The sequence below is a fragment of the Oreochromis niloticus genome, linkage group LG9 (assembly GCF_001858045.2).
Source record: "Oreochromis niloticus isolate F11D_XX linkage group LG9, O_niloticus_UMD_NMBU, whole genome shotgun sequence".
NCBI classification, from domain to species: Eukaryota; Metazoa; Chordata; class Actinopteri; order Cichliformes; family Cichlidae; genus Oreochromis; species Oreochromis niloticus.
Genome location: NC_031974.2, coordinates 5,797,177 through 5,814,610, shown reverse-complemented (window position 1 = coordinate 5,814,610; position 17,434 = coordinate 5,797,177). Strand labels below are relative to the sequence as shown.

The window sequence follows — 17,434 nt, the reverse complement described above, 5'->3', positions numbered from 1 at the left end:
GTGGTCATTTGGGTCGTTTAAGGTCGTTTTACATACTTTCTGTGATTGTGTGGGGCAGTTTGGCGCCACCCTGTTAGGCTTTATCGGTAAAAATAATCATTAAAAAAACAACACCGCCTTAGTGATGAATTGCAGACTGTTTATTCATAAGTTCAGATACGTGCTCGTTCACTCTTTTATTACCTAAGTGAGAATGCCGCCTGTCGTCGTGACGTAGTTGTGACGCAGCGCTCTGACGGACAGGTAAGCCGACACCGGCCGCCATATTGGGAAAGAACGGAAGTGAGAGAGGGAGAGGTGGAGGTAGAGAGAGAGAGAGAGAGAGACGGAGATAAGTCAATCAGTTTCCGAAAAAGGGCGTCCTCCTCCTCCTCTTCGTGTCTCCGGAGGAAGGGGCGGTCTCAGCGCCGCGGCAGATCCGGAATTAGCCCTTGTTCGCTCGGCTCCGTTCGGTCGGTTGGTCGGTCGGTCGGTTCGGTTCCTGCCGACGCTGAAAGTGGACTACTACCTTCAAACATTTTTTTTTAAGAATAAGAGCGAGGAGAGAAAGCGTCCGGAGCGAGGGAGGTACGAGCAGCAGAAAAGCGGAATAACAGAAGAAGAAGAATAAAGAAAAGTAGGGGCAGAAGAAGAAGAAGATGCCTCTGGCTCAGCTGGCGGATCCCTGGCAGAAGATGCCGCTGGGGAGGACGGCTGGAGAGGTGAGCACACTTTGGTTTGTCCTGCTGTCACACTGACTGACAGCTGAATGAGGGCTGCAGTCACAGCAGCAGCTTTCAGGGGGTAAAAAACACAAAAACACGGCACAGGATGCAGTCTGATGCTACAAAAGCGCCTTCTCTGTCAGGCAGAGGCAGCTGCTCCTAAACACAGCACAAACTACCGTAAGATCACTCTGCAGGTAAATCTGTGCTTCAGGAAGCGCTGGACATGTGCTAGCAATGACAGAGTCACGATGAAGTGCTCAAACAGTAAGCTGACAGTGTCATAAAGGACATTATACATTGCATTTATATTGACAGCAGCTGCTAAGTGACTGCAGGGATATTACTATGACCCTAAATTGAACTGTAAACACCGTAAACTCTGGGAACATCTGTTTATTTCCCTCTGAAGACACAAAGATGAAGTAATTTTCTATGCAGAAATTTTACACCAGTTCAGGAGGGCGCAGAAGTACACCAAAGTGTCATGTAAGCTCCCAAATAAGCACTCAAATCTTTGCAGGAATGTCCTGGATATGATCCAGTGTTAAATCATGTGGTTTAAAATGTCATAAAGTGCAAAAATATGAAGGGACCTTTCAGGATAATTCGATTTTTTTAGTTAAAGTCACTCTTCTTAGCAGCTAAACTACAACACAGGCATCATTTTTACCCTAGAAAGCTTCAGCAGGACTAAATTAGCTGCACTAAAACAACATAAAGTATCAAGTGATGACCCGAAGGCACAAATATGTAATAATACTTTATGCATGAGTATTACAGTGGTACTACAGGGCACAGAAAAACTCCAAAGTACCACATTGTCGGTATAAGCTGCCAACGTAGTGTTGCAGTCTCTGTAGGACTGCCATGGACATGTTTCTGGTGTTAAATCGAGAGGTTTTAAATATCATAAAGGACAAAAATGTGAAAATGAGATTGCATTATGGTTGACAGCACTGGTGACTAAAGGGGCATCAATTTGTCCCTGAAATTTGGTCGAAAACATTAGAAAGCTCCAAAAAGATGAAGTTAGCTGCATTAAAACACGACGTAGTTTTAACGTTCGTGTGTTTACTCTAAACACCCGAACGTGGTCCACACCCTCCAGACATGTTACATGTGTGCAAAAGGAAACCCTGAGCATGTGCTACAATATTTTTGGAATGACTTAAACAATAAAAGAAAAAAAGTCTGTCATGGATGCCTGTCAGTGTCAGTAAACAGAGTCTGAAAGTGTCGTAAGGGACAAATATATGAAGTCTGTATTAGCACTGCTGAGTGACTACAGGGACACTATTATGACCCTAAATGGGATTTTAAATACCATAAAACTCTAAAAGGAAATCAGTTCATGTAACTCTGAAGACACAAACACGAAGTAATATTCTGTGCAGAAATATTACACCAGTACAGTGTACAGTGGGCACAGAAGAACAATAAAACTGGTGTTTAATTGAGAGGTTTACAGCACATTGTGCACAGCAGATTGTATTATTACACAAACTATTTTAAATTAGATTTAAAGCAGCATAGAGCTCCGACGGGGACTATATTAGTTGCACTGAATCACATCATGAAGCAGTTTAGGGACAGAGTTGTTACATTTGGGTTTTATATGTTAAAGTCTGTTTAGAAATAACAGATTCATGTTTAAATGCTAAAATAAGAGAATGGAATGACGAAGTGTGAAAATGTTGCAAAGTAGGTTGTATTAGGATCGAGAGCAGCAGCTAAAGCTGCTATAGAGGCATTATTTTGACCTTAAGTTAGACTAAAAACACCACGAACCTCAAACAGGACTAAATTAGTTTTACTGAAACACAACAGAAAGTAGCATAAGATCATTCTGAAGACACAAAGATGAAGTTTTCTATGCAGATATATTACATTAGTACTACCAGGCAGAGAAAGTGTCACTATAAGCTGCCATAGTAGTGTTAAAATCTCTCTGGAAATGCCCTGACCATAATATAAAAATGTCAGAAAGTACAAAACTACTTTGGGACTATTACATTTTTTACCATTTAAGCAGATGCAGACTCACCGAATATTATAATACTGGCAGGCTCTATAAATGCTCTACAAATTGATAGAAAACAAACTGTAGAAGAAGACATAAAATGATCTGAAGAGCCCCGGCTTTTCTCTCTGGCCTGACCCTGAAGCTCATTTAATCAATTCATCGACTCTGAGTGTCACAAACTCACTAAATCACCTTAAAGTCTCAGTTAGATCACCGCTGACAGCAGCACCCCCCCCCCCCCCCCCCCCCCCCCCTTATTTCCTTATTTTAACACACCACGCCAAGTCTCCTGAGATCAGTCTGTAGACACGCAAGGCTTTACTTTCAAATACTAAAGCTGTGTTACAGCTCCTGCTTATTGCCTTATCTACTAGTCCAGCGTCAGAATATGCAGCCGTAGAGGTGCAGTAGTTAATGTCATGTTTGAGCACTAAACCAGCAGGTTAAAGGCTATTATTAATTACAGCAGCAGCCAAATCTTAAGCTCCTGTAAGGACTTTACTTTGACCAGAAAATAGATTAAAAACCCAAGAAGACTGTGTAATATTGTACAATATAGAAGTACTGCTCCAAATATTTAATTCATGTTATATGAATCTCTCAGTAAACTGCGGGGTGCAGTTAAGGATCCTTAAAAGCACCGAAACACATGAAACAATGTGTGATTATAAACCACACAGATTTAATAAAAAACTCTGCAGGAGTAGTTAGAGGAGATTAAAAAACCCAATAATGTTGCTACAGTAGTGTCGTAGCTGTGTTAGCGTGAGATTGAAGATGTTTTTAGGCACAAACGTGAGACGGTAAAATCACTATTTGGTCCCACAAACGCCATAAAAGAGCTTTTGGCACCGCATTGGTTCAATGGTGTCAACAGGAACATTACAGTGACTCTAAATCGGATTTAAAACGTACATAAAAATCCAATAACATTCAGTATTGGCATCAAGTTTTCCTCTAATACAAATAACATAAAGGGGCTATTGATTCTCTACCAGGCGTAGGCCTACAATTACCTCAGGGGTAATTCTGCAGTAAAAAGAGTGTTCATGTGAATATGAGCTCAGCTCAATAGAAAAACAAAAAACCCTGAAATTATAATTAAATTAAAGAAGTTCAAGCTGAAAAACTAACAGTCAACTAAAACTATTTGATAAGCTGTTTAAAGTAGCTGAAAAAATTACTAAATATTAAGTTCATTCTTTAATTTTACACCTCAGACACAGACAAAAGTTGGAGACCCCTCTTTTACTCCAGCTGGTTTCCAGAAGTTTCTGTCTGTCTTTAGGTGGAATTGGTTGCAAAGACTGTGCTGCAACCTCCTTGTGAGTGGATTGGTCACTAGCGCACTGTAGAGCCCAACCAGTCGTTCCAATAACATGCTGCAGACAGGGAAGCTTCAGAGATCCCCCTTGTGGTCAGACTGTGTAACATCAACACTCGCAGCATGGTTGAAGGGTGTTTCTTCCATCTCTTCTTTAGTTTTAATTTCTAATTTATTGGCAGTTATAAAAGCTGATACTGATATTCTGGCAAACAGCTAATATGTAAATAGCTAATAACAATATCATGTCATAAGAGAAACCTGCACCAAAAACCTTCTTGTAGTTATTTTGGCTGCTTGCAGATTGATGCAGTTACCCGTTGTTTGCATGGATGACGCAGACTTGTCTGCAAGCACTCAGTCAGCAGTGAGCAGGAAACAGAGAACGGTAATGTTGAAAGTAAAAGTCATGGCTTAACCGCATTTCAAAGACTCATTTCAAAAAGCACAACGTTTAGCTTGAGGTTGAACGTCTCTATGTTGCACTTTTCATGGTTTCACACGGCTCAGCGGGTAGTTGGTGAGTGTTTGCAGACAAGTCGGGGTGTTGTGATTTTCTGGGACAGACAACAAGCCTGACATTTAAGAAGAAAATAGTCCTACTGTGTTTTTCGTACACACATGACATCATGATTATTTCTGGAATTGTTGTTTTCCTGAGCTTCTCATAAGAAGTCTCTCTCCACCTCGCTACGTAAACACTTTGAGTGTAATTGATTTGCCATTACACTACCATTCGGTTTTAATGGTAGTATAATCATTTTTAATGTTATGCAAGCTTTCTTAAGGACACACTAACTGTATAGAGATAAAGTAGTACGGTTACAGCACCAGGTGGTGCGTTACAGTCGAATGTTTTCTCTGTTTCGTTCTATTAAGTATACAAAAAAAGTATTTGTGGCCCATTTAGGCTAAAAATGTTCAATAAATCAGGTTATGGATGACAAGTAAACAAACTCCTGATGATAAACAGGAACAGAACTAACTATGAAAACAGAACTGTGTGGATTATAAGATTACCATAAATGAATCCACATTTACCAGTAATGATTACTGACATTAAGACAGCTATTTTTTTGTGGAGGGGGGGCTGTCACCATCAGTCTCTAGGCCTGTGTGACTGGGCCGTGATAGCTCTGTTAGACCCACGCTGACAGGAGGCGACCATCTCTGCAGAGTCCTGGTGTTGTAATTGACTGACCCTTGTTAATAATGGACGCTAACTGTTGCGCTTTTTAACATTTTCTCCAGAAACAGTCAGTGTGAAGTAAACACACAGGGATTCCTTAATTTATTACCGTAATTACAATTAATCAATAATGGACATGATCATTGGCTGGAGCCCTGAGGGATGTTAAATTAATAGCTTCTGTTTCTGTGCAGCTCTTCTGAACCATTTCTGCGTGTTGTAAGAAACCGTGTGAGCCTGCAGAGTGCTGTTTCATCACTGCTGCCGCACACACACACACACACACACACACACACACACACACACACACACACAAGTGCATGCATGCTACTTTCTGCATTTCGGCGACGACTGCAGACGTGCTCCACTCTTTGTGTGTGTGCAAGCTGAACAATTTTTGTCTTCAGGGCACCAATCCAAGTGAAGCATCCACTCACCGTCACCTCTCACTCTTTTATCTGCGTCTTTTGTTGTCATGGTGGCCTAGAAAAAGCTCTTATAGGCACTTCTCCGCATGCCAAAAGGCTGAGAGGTGTAACACCGGGGTCAAAGGTTGGGCGTTATTGAGCAAAGCGGCAGCAGAACGTTCCTGTCCGTCTGATAGTGATGTGTAAAGATGCCGAGGGGGGGAATACCAGGGGCAGGTACGAGCTTGTTAGGTGGTGAGACAGAAAAAGAGGCGCTGACTGCAGTGACTCAGTAAATTTCTGTGTGTGAAGGTTTATTATTCACGATCTGCCTACAGAGTGACACACACACACATTTCTCCATGCAGCCCTTGTGACACCTCATACAGGAAGTGGACACACACACACACACGTAAGCTCTTCCTGAATCATGCAGCCACAGTGACACCGCCCTCTGCTCTTTATCAAGATTCAGAAACTTGTAGGAAGGAAGAACTGGAAAAAACCACACTCTCACACACTCATACACACTCTCACACACTCTCACACACTCATACACACTCTCACACACTCTCACACACTCTCACACACTCTGACACAGAAGCTGGTTTTGTTTCAGACTTGTATCTCAGGTTCAGGAGACAAAAGCTTCCTTTGGAGCAGCCGGTTTGAATCAGTAGTTTTTATTTGTTAAGCAACAAAAAATAAATCAGCCACATAAAAACAACTACAGGAGCTGTCACACACTAACCTGCCGTGACCTTCACCAAAAATAACGCTCTGTCACGGCTGTAGTGACCGTCTGCCACCTTAATTCACCTATAATCAGTGCTGGTGTCACTAAATGCCTCGTTGGCAGGTTGTTTCTGATCAGCGGTCCTTACCTGATGTCCCAGCCCAGCTCACATGCAGATAAACTCAAGATGATTCAGTATCTTTCAGAAGCAATTTTATCAGCAATAAGGAGTAAAGGTGGAGTAAAGGTTTTCTTTGACTTTAGCAGTCTCTCATGTTGTTGGGGAGGTATTTTGGCCCTCTCTTCTTTACAGCGTTGCTTCAGTTTGTTTAAATTTGCTGATATTTTCTATGCACGGCTCACTTATGCCTCTTTTCCACTACCACCTACCCTGGTCGGCACAACTCGAGTCAACTCTACTGTACTTGGTTTCCATTGTTTTCTATTCAGATTAAGTACAACCTCAGTGTGGATGAGGTAGTTACAGCAGCGCAGCCCGGAAGTATGCAAAACAAACACAACACAACAATGGAGGACGTCAAGGCGATGGTGTACCAGCCGCTCCATGGTAAACATCTGCACCTCGTCGTCGGACCACAGTGTTGGTTTGGGTGTGTTTCTCTCGTTGCCGGGTTTCAAAAACAGAAGGTTTGATTCTTGTGACTCGTCCAATGATGTCACTCCCTGGCCAATCAGTGGGATGCAGTTCGTTGATGTTACGTTTCGGCTCGACTCCAAGCTGAGTAGGTTCTGTTTCAGCTGAGCTTTATCTGTCGCACAGATGATGATGACTGTGACGTGCCCAGGTCCTGTGGCTGCAGAGCAAGCCAAAAAGTTCACACCTCCACCGCTGTGCTGAGGAGTTGGTATGAGGTGTTTGTGCTGGTATGTTGTGTTTTAGTCTCATCTGCTAAAGATTCTCGTGGTTTGTTCAAACGGAGCTTTAGCTTAGTTATTCAGTGTTTTTCTAATTCTCCTGTCGTGAACTTAAACGTTTAACCTTTAACTGAGGTCGAGTCTGAGATGTAGCTGTTATTTAATTAAATGCACCTGATTAGCAGCACCTGGCTGATGCCAAACCCCTTAAATCCTATAGAAGAAGCACGAGTGTGCTTACATTTTCACGGGACTATAGAGAGACCTGTGAAAAACTTTATTTATTTATTTTTTATATGATCGTATGTTTTCTTTCAGATTGCCATTTATTAGCTTTGGCCATTTTAATTACCTAGCATAACTATAGCTTAGGCCTCAGTCACACTGACCTAGACACCAGTCAGCAACACCAACCAGAAAAAGAGAGCGTTTACCAGCATGTTTTAAAATGTGCAGCTTTAACCTTAAAAAGCAAATATTCTCCATTTTTAGCTCGTGTCACAATTTTTCAAGTTTCACTACTGCTCCACGAGTACTGAGCAGACAGGTTGGTGTCGTCAATGCAGACAGTGGTCAAACGTATCGTCGTGGTTGACTCTAGAGCAAGAGAAAGCTCTATAATAAGTTTCTCCCACAGCTCTAAAGAGCCTCGATCATTCAGGACTCACCTGAAAGCCCCCCCACCAAGTCCGAAGAATGGACGTTTGTATTTAGCAGTTCTTTGGCATCAATGTAAAAGAAAAACTCTCCCACATTCCTTCAGAGTATCTTATAAGGTCTCCAAGCCGAGGTGCTCCGTGAGCATTTCGTGAGCATATGAAGCATCCCGACAAACCGTCATGTTTACTTTATGTCCCCACCCAAGCCTGATGTACCAGGATGTATCAACAAGCAGAACACGTTCCGTTAGAGGTTGTCATGCTCATCATCTCCAAGTGAGGCTTGTTTAATCTCATATACAATCACAATAATAATTATTTGTACGGCACTTTTTATAAAAATGTACTTACCTAACTTCGAGCCTGAAACGTTTTTAAAGTTATTTTTCCAGTAAATGTGCAGGTTTCTCTGTCTTAAATGCTACCAGCAGGACTTATTTGGGTTAATAACTAACATTTAAACACAGCCTCTCCTCAGACTCTGGGATGAGTCTTAACATTTTCTTCTTTTTATGCCAGACGTTCAGATCGATTATGTGACAAAGCCGGTGTCTCTGCAGAAACAAAATCCCGGTTATTCTTGGATGTCTGCAGGCTCTGCTGCTGCCTGTGATGGGACTCAACATCGGCACTGATATCCAGTTTCACTTTAATTCGATCATCTCCTGAAGATTCAGTTACATCAGATGAATACCAGTATTAGAAACACTCACTTCTTCCATCTGTTAAGTGCAAGATTTGAGGTGGAATTAATTTCATTCTGGCAACATGGAGGGCATTTTAATGTTTTGCAGGGAAACTAACCTCCAATTTAACCATAAGGAAACAAACAGGTACAAAAATAAATCGAGAAGATGTTTGTTTTAATAGAAAAGGACATTTTTGTCTTCGTTTAATGCCCGATTTTCGCCCAGACTATTTGTAATAAGTATCTGCAGTCTAGCACAAATACACATGAATTAATCAAAAGAAAACACAGCAGCAAAGCTGTAACAAAAATAAAACTTGTAATGAAACCTGCTAACAGTGACATCTGGTGATAACTGACACATCGTTTAAGCAGATTCTTTTCTGAATTGAAGTCAGTCCATGTCGTTATGGTGAATTTGGGTTGTGATACAAGTGAGCAGAGTGCCTGATCATTCAGATGGACCTCCCTGATTTGTCCTCCCCTCATCCACCTGCCTCACAGCCCTGGGTGTTGTTAGAAAGCGAGATCACAATGCAGTGCATCCGCCATCAGACAGATTTGCCTAGATTTGGTTTTGTCGTTGGCGGAGCGTTACAGTAGACTTCACCAGACCACAAGTTACAGGTGATAACATCAGCTTAACCATTTAAATAAACATCTCTTTCCCTGCTTTTTGCTTTACTGAGAGCAGAAGTCGAGCTGCGCCAACTCCACAAGTTTTGACAACACTCCAAAGAGCAGGCTGGCACGCCAGGAATGTTTGGCTTTCTCTGCCTTGAAGTGCCTCCGCAAAGGTTCAGCGGGGTGGAGGTCAGGTGATGGTGGAGGAAATTCCACGACAATCTTTTCAGTTTGCAGAGCTTCGAGGTGTAAGGGTTCAGAATGGGTGGAGTGTGAGAGTTCCACAAAGATGACGGAGGATGGGGAAAAGCATGGTGGGTGTTTCTGGAGAAAAGAACGTTCTCCAGAAACACCCACCGTGCTTTTCTTTGGGGTGGAGTCGACTCCAGGCAGATAAAATCCCGCCTTCGGGTGCATTTACACCCTTGTACAGTTGCCTTGCACCGTCCCTCGAGTAGGTTTCACTGAATCGCAGCTCCTCTCTTCTCACATGTTTGAAAATCACTCTTTCAGAACAGGACCAGGTTCACAACTTTAACACTTTTGTTGTTTGGGTCCTTTCTTGGAAGCGGCGACACGCTGTCCTCTCATGCCCCTCATAGATTTCTCAGTTGCTCAGCAGTAATTTTAAGGGGGGCAGCTGTTGTTGAGGAAGCGCTGCAGTTTCATGCTTGGGCACGATTAGTGGCCACACTGCATTTTTACTGTTCCCACCTCTTTGAGGGGACAAGGGCACAATATGCCACAGTGGTCCAGGGTTGGAAACGTGCACTGCCAACAGAGACAGCTGCAACGTTAAAGGGAAACTACCCTGTAGTGGGCTATTTATGGTTATTTAGTACTACAGCTTTGCATTTCCATCACAATAACACTGCGTTTTTTGATGTAGCAGCAATAAAATAATCTTTTAAAAAATGTTTGCATTACAGCCATGACCAGAAGTTTTGGCATTCGTGCAGATTTAGTGTTTCATGCATTTTGTTTTTTCAGTTTTTCCCCCTCAGCCGTAAAAAGATTGATGGGTCATTGTCATTGATGTGGGGCATGTGGGTGGATGGTGCGGATAACAATAAGTCGAGAATGAGACGATGTAGTATTTTCAAATTTATAGCATCTGGTTAACTTGACATCAAGGTCAGAGGTCAAGTTTGCTTTAAAATTGAATGAAATTCTTTCTCTGCTGTCCACACACAGATGCCGGTTAATATGTACAAATAGATAAAATACAAATAGCATGAATAAAAATCTGTTGCCTGTTATAAGTTTATGCTCCAGGTGAGGCTTGAACTCACAACCTCAGCATCACTCTGCAGGTTACTGTCCTATAAGTACCGCGCGCTGACCGATTGCGCCACTGGAGCTCCCTAAAAGCTTGTGAATGCAATAATTCAAGAAGGAAGTCTCCTAGGATTTTCACATTTATCCCATAGGTGCGTCTCCTAGAAGGCTTAGGCAGTCGTCAGTGTTTTTTTTTTTATGATGGGCCACTTCTGATTGATGGGGATCCATTCCTGTGTCACCAGAGCACCAAGCTGATAAAGGTTTGTGGACTTCTGCTTTTGGAGGATTGACCACAATAAATTGGCCCAATGATTGATCACTGTGTCCCAAGGCAGAAGTGATAACCTAAGGAGGGAAAAATAATGTTCTCCATCCATGGCCAGGAAACTCCCCAGATCCTGAACTGGGAATGTTTAATTCCATGCCATAAAGCTTTATTTATAAAGCACTTTTTAAAACAACAACAAACTGAGTTTGTCATGGATCACATGTGACGCAATTTGATCTGAAGTGGGCCACACCAGCGAAACTCCCCAGATCTTAAACCGATTGAGAATTTATGGCCAACAAAGCTGAACGATTGTGAGTCAATGCCACTAAATCAAATCTTTGAAATATTTTTAAGCATGTTTGAAACGTTTCTAAATGAGCCTTTAGGAAATTCCTGCAGGTAGTTAAAGTTAAACCTGGTTTAAGTTTAAGACTTCAAAAAAAACTTTTTTCATTCAGCTTTCTTAAATGCTTCAGTGATTGAAAATTCTATAAGGCAAAGTTAACATTTAAAGACTGAAATGTTGGTGAGATTAGAAAGCTTTTTAGACAGCCACGCCACATATGAAGGCTGATTATACGAGCTGTCTCGGTTCAAAGTGGTGGTAACACAGGCGATTTCACAGGAAAATCTGATTTGACTAATGGTTATAAATCATTCGTCCTCCCGTCTCTTACGCACTAGCTGAGATAAGAAGGCCGATGAGGGCAGGAGCCTGGCGAAGAGTTCAAAGTCCACATGGTTTCTGGGTGTTGTTTGAATATAGTCTCACAAAAAAACCAAACCTCTCCCTTAACAGAAAACCACAGACGAGCTCCACCTCAGCAGCATCACTTCCCTCGACCTAGGATGCCCCGCGCTGGTTGGCAGACCCGCCAGCTTTTTTACATAATGATATCCGATTACATTGCCAGCAGCTCGACTCTAACTTTAATACCAGGTGTGGCTGCAGAGGTCTGTGCTCAGATGTCATCATCCTGATACCTAATCAATCTATAGATTAATAAAAGGAGACGATGGAGTTTAAAAGCTTTTGAGTGCATTTGATTTCGACTTCCTTTTCCTTCATAAAAACAGGAACTGAGCTCTTGTAGTGATCCTTCGACTGCAAAAATGCTGCTCTTTATTAACTGTAGCTTCCAGGAAATTTCCTAGACATGAGGGGTCAAAGCTCATCTTTATCACTTTCCCTAAGGAAATCATCCCAAAAGAACTTCTGATACCATCAGGAACTCCCACTATCTGGATTTCCTGCTTCACGAGATAGTTGGGGGCAAATGAGCCCCTGTGGAGCAGAACATTTAACAGCTTTCATCGTGCTTTTAAAAGAAGAGGTCGAGCAGCATGTACAGATCAAACTTTATTTGCAGTAAAATATGTCTTTCCTTCTGAGAACATGTTCTGGTTGTTGATACTCCTGATGTAACAGGTCTGGTTGGAGACAGAACAAGACTCGGATTGTTTTTGTTTTACTCGTGAACAGCAGTCGTCACAGTGTTGAGCCCTTCCAAAATACTTTAGATTATGATGGGAGTTTTTCTCTAGATACAGCTGTATTTATGCTGCTGGTGTCATACAGGGCATCCATCACTTTAGGTTGTCCAAAATGAACAGGACTCTGGGTAGCTGTACCTTAATAGCGTTTTCTTCGCAAAATGTTCATCAAATTCTTGATCGTAGGGGTCGAGATAATTGACATAGTTTTGTTTTGTTTTATGTTTTTTTTGTTTTTAGATATTTTAGAGGCTTAGATTGTAGTAAAATACCTTTCATTGGGAAGTCACTTGACAAGCAGTCACTACATTTTTATTTTAGACATGACGTCAGCAAGCAGTCGCTTTTCACAGACTAATCAGGGTTTTTCCTGGCTCTGAATGGACTTTTGTAGGTGTGATAACACATCTAAGTGTGATTAGCCATTTCATTATAAGTTGCCCCCAAAAAACCTTGATAAAAACAGATTATTACAGAACTGCTGATTTTCCTTTCGGGGGAAGTCCACAGCCTCTTTGGGAGATTCCAACATGTAGGAAAATCCCTGTATAAGTTTCCATGTTGATTTAAAAATGCTCCAAAAGCCTCTGTTACGCCAACTGTGACGTGCTCTTGAGGTGTGCTGGACTCACTCAAATCTTTTCCTAAAAAAAGACACTGCTAGAAAATGATTAGAGAAGTCAGAGAGTGAATTGAAGCAATCGTGGAGTTTTCTCCAGAACGTCTCATCTTTCCGAGCTGTTGCAGCATCTCTGTCTCAGTAATCTGGGAATCTTTGAGCTCCTCCAGTGAGAAATAGTGGCTGCTTCTCCAACTCGGCTGTGTTGGCTTCACTGTGTTCGCCAAAATACAAAATTTAAGAAGTGGACGACAAGCCAATATGAGTTTTGGCCTTTGCTCCACTTTGCGAGGGCGACAACGGCGAAAACAAACTCCCTGTAAAGTTTTAATAGTTGCTGTTGACGTTGGTTCTGTCATAAATCAGGCAGGCGTATTATTTCAACTTGCACAGATCTTACATAATACCACTGTTGCATGTGATTATTGGTAAGTTACAAATTTCTAATAATGTGACAGCTCTGCTGTATAGTTACAAAATAACCACATGGAGACTTTTGTGTAATTTGCACGGTTACTTTAATACAATGTTTCTTAAATATGTAGATATGACAATGCACCGAAGTTAGGGAAGTATTATTATATTATATTGTCAGAACATTTTTACATTGTAAAAGTAACACTTTCCCAACATTATTTTGTACCATCTTAGGCTTTCTTATTAGTATTATGTAATTTGAAGTGTTGAGCAGTCATAAGAGACCGGTAAAAGACTCTACCACTAACCAAATTTGGTTGTATGGATGAGATCTTTGTGGTTGTAAAAACTGCAGCAACCTGTCGATGCATCGATTCTTTTCTGTAACGTTAGCACTGAGTTCTGCAGTGGGCTCAGTGGTTAGCGCTGCTTTCTCAAGGCAAGGACTGAAACACTGGCAGGACTCTTCTGTTTGTGTCTGGAGTTTACATGTTCCCACCAGGCTTGCATTGAATTTCCATGGAAAGACATGCTTCCCAGGACACTCTTGCAAAATCAGTTCTTAATCTCAAGAGTTTCACTTCCTGGATAAATGAAGATTAAAAAAAAAAACAAGACAAATACTTTGCACCCACTTTCCACAATTTGTGACTCATGTTTTTTTCTGAGTCATAACTCAGTCAAATCTAACCACGCAGGAACAGTTCATATTTATAGATTCATTGTGCCATTTCATTTCTGAAGTCCTTTGCAAATGAAGGTTGAGAATCTTTGAAGAAAATATGATTGTCATAAATCCCAAACCTGCCCGAGAGTCATCACATTTCTCAGATGTTTCATACTTTCGTAGGTTTACACTTCATGCAGGAATTGCTGCACTATAAAGTTATGTAAGTTGCCTCTACTTAAAAAAATGCCAACTTGTAGCCTTAAAAAAACTAGCATCAACTTGAGAGGGGTAGATTACACTACTCTGAGTATGCAGTGCATTTAGGAAAGAAAAGTCACATGACATTCAGGAAAAAAGTGTAAGAAAGTAAAAGTTAAATACACTTCATACAAGTTTAATTTAACAACTTTTACATTAAATAAGCTCAGAAAATGTCACTATGAAAAGAAGAAAGGGAAAGAATAAAGATAAGAACAAATTTTAGATGAGATGAGGAAAGGATCAGGTTACGAGGACGGTTGTCGCTGTTATTTTATCAGAGCCAGATAATCATTGTTGGCTTGACAGCTCTAAACTACTAGAGTCACACTTTAGTCACACTAGAGTTAAAATAGCACGGCAAACTCCTTGCGACATGGAAAAATTGCATTGAGCTTTTTTGCATTCGCTGACTGTTTGCAAGTAGCTGCAGTGATGAGAGGGCAGCATCCTCAACCTCTGGGGCACCACTTTCAATAACAAGGTGATTGCACAGGATACCCGGTCAGAGGCAACCAATAAATCGTGGTCTGACTTGGACTGATTGCAGATTGGTGAAGACTTCCAAGTAATGACGTAGTGATTTGTAATTTTCAACAGTTTATCCCAGTTAACAAGCAGGTTGCACATAATTGGCAGCTTGACCCATTCAGTCTCAGACTGATACTAAACCCGACTGGTCAGCGTCTTCACAGCCACCATGATGTAATTTAAAAGAGTGACGACCTTTACTGTGTTTACAGTGTAAAGGTTGATTCTGTGCATTTTTGACGGTGAAAATTTGCCAAAATTGAGACAAATCGTCTCCGTCGATCGTCCCCACAAAAACAACTCACTCTAAAGGCACGCTGCACACTTTTTGTTCATGGTCTACAAGACTGAGCCACTCCACCGCTTCCTCTGCAGCCACCTTGTTTTCTCTTAATCCTGTTTCCTCTTTCTCTTCGTAATCCATCACTCTCTCTCTGACCGCTGCCTTTGCTCTCTCCTCGCCCTCCTCACCACCCTCCTCTTCAACTTTTATCCAGTTGTGCAGATTACAGGCCAGTAATTGCTCCCCGAGTTGCTCTCACCGGCAGAGTAAATAATCGTAATCGCTTTTATTGTTATTATGTTTTTTTTTGTCACGCAGTAGTATCAGTGCTATCAGTGTCTGAATCACAGCTGTTGTTCGAGCAGGGAAGCAGACAGGCTGTTAATCTGCGTTACGTAATGCTAATTCAGATCTGTTGTTTTGGTTTTTCCTTTCGGCCGAGCAGATGAGGTACGGAGCCGCCCGAGTCTGGTGGCCCTGCTGATAAATCTTACGTTTGGACCGTGTGGGCCCTTCTTTTTCTTCTTCTTTGTCCCCGTGTCTCATTTTAACCTGAACTCTAGTTTGATCCCAACATCACAGCGAGTGAGCGGGAGGGAGGTGATGATGATGAGAGCTTTTCAGAATAAAAGACGCCTACTCAGCGAGCGGCTTGCTTCACCTCTGAATGGAAAGAATTGAACGTAGGCAGCAAAAGTCCTTGATGTAAAAGAATTATTAATGTCTTTATGCACCTGATTTATCTTATATCTGATTTAAAGGGGACGTGTTCTGTCATATTTGTACTCTTGCAATCATAAATCTTTCAGAAACTGAATCATGCAAAGCTACTCTTGTGTATCTGAGAACAGAAATATGATCCCAGAAATGATCAGAATAGGCCCAGATTTTACACATTAAAACCACCTGCCTCATATTGGGTGTCTCTCTGCTTCGTGCTGCCAAAGCAGCTCTGACCTCGGGGGCACAGACCAGGATCCTTTGGGTCCTTTGTGTTGCCGGGACAGGACCCTGTGGATCAGGTTTGATTGGATTGGGATTTGGGGAGTTTGGAGGTTGGATCAACGCCTTGGGCTCTTTGTCGTTGCTCGAGGAGCTCCTGACAGTCTTTGGGTTGTGGTGATGCCCATTGTGCTGTGGTTGGGTTGTGTGCTTGGATAATGTTTCGGTGGGAGGCTCGTAACATCCACATAAATGTCAGGAGTCAGGGTTTCCCTGCAGAACGTTACAGCTCTGATGAGCTGTTATCATTATCATTCATCTGTCACAGGTTTCAGTGGTGAGGTGGATATTTTGCATATGTTTATAAAACATATACGCAGTGTTTTAGTTAGAAAAAAATAAATAAAATAGTAAAATGCAAAAATAAAAGAAATAAAAATGTTTACAGGTGAAAGTAACTGAAAATATCTAAATAAAAAGTAACGGAAAATGAACGTGGTAATAAATAATAAAAAAAGTATAAAATTTCAAAATAAAACAAAAAAATAAAAGGAAAGGCAGAAAATATATAGATAAATAAATAAAACTGGAATAACAATTAAAAATAGCACAAAAAATCCAAATTAACATAAAAAATACTGACAAAAAATAACATTTATAAATTAAAATGATAATTACTTAAAAACATATGAAAGAATTGGTTAAAAAAGTTTATTCTAAAAGAAATGCAGAAATAGAATATCTATTTTTAATAAATAAATTGTTAAATAATTAGAAATAAAGAAAAAAATAAATTAAACATAAAACTGAAATAAAAAATAAGCAAAACCAAAAAAACAAATTCAAATAAAATTGCAAGAAAAAAAAATTGACACCATTGGAAAATCTATGAAAACAATGAATGAGTGTCGGCTTCCTGTTTGCGTCCACCTAAAGTCCCCGGGCTGTGCAGCTCATCAAACTGGACCTTGAATGTTTCTGTACTTGGTGTCTCAAAGGAAGTCGAGCTGTTACCAGTTTTTCAGGTGAGCATGTCTGAGCCTGAAGAGGTGACGTCGCCTGCCAGGATCACACAGAGAGCAGCTGCCAATTAGCATGTCACTGCTGAGCCTCTGTGCGTGTGTGTGTTAATGCCTGACCTTTATGTGTGTTTGATTACAGGATGCACATCATGATCCCGAGGACTCGGTGGGCGAGGACGATTCGATGTCTGTCTGCACGGTGAGTCCACCTCCTGTCCTGTGTTTTCTGCTCACATCAGCGAGGCTGCAGACCCTGTTTGGAGGTTTCTGTTAGTCTTTCCTGGCGTTTCGTTGGCTTCACTGTAAACACGGCGAGCTCTCTGTTTGCACTCAAAATGCTCTGAAGGCACTCATGCGTGCAGTCATGAGTTTGAACTCCTCGTATCGATGCTTAAACAGCTCTTCTGGTCACT

General features: G+C 41.3%; 1 protein-coding gene and 1 non-coding gene across 2 annotated transcripts in view; one reads left to right on the top strand and one right to left on the bottom strand.

Annotated features, from left to right (window-relative positions):
* Positions 1 to 257: 257 nt before the first annotated feature.
* rps6ka3b (ribosomal protein S6 kinase, polypeptide 3b) overlaps positions 258 to 17,434 on the top strand; it is a 68,993-nt gene continuing 51,816 nt past the window's right edge. Inside the window, exons 1-2 of the mRNA XM_005460958.4 lie at positions 258 to 701; positions 17,161 to 17,220. Of these exons, the coding sequence (XP_005461015.1) occupies positions 639 to 701; positions 17,161 to 17,220 (123 nt within the window). The 5' untranslated portion in view covers positions 258 to 638. The remainder of the gene's footprint in view (positions 702 to 17,160; positions 17,221 to 17,434) is intronic.
* On the bottom strand, positions 10,501 to 10,594 carry trnai-uau (transfer RNA isoleucine (anticodon UAU)). The gene is made up of 2 exons: positions 10,557 to 10,594; positions 10,501 to 10,536 (listed from the first exon to the last, which is right to left on the bottom strand). It is a non-coding gene; the product is annotated as a tRNA-Ile (tRNA).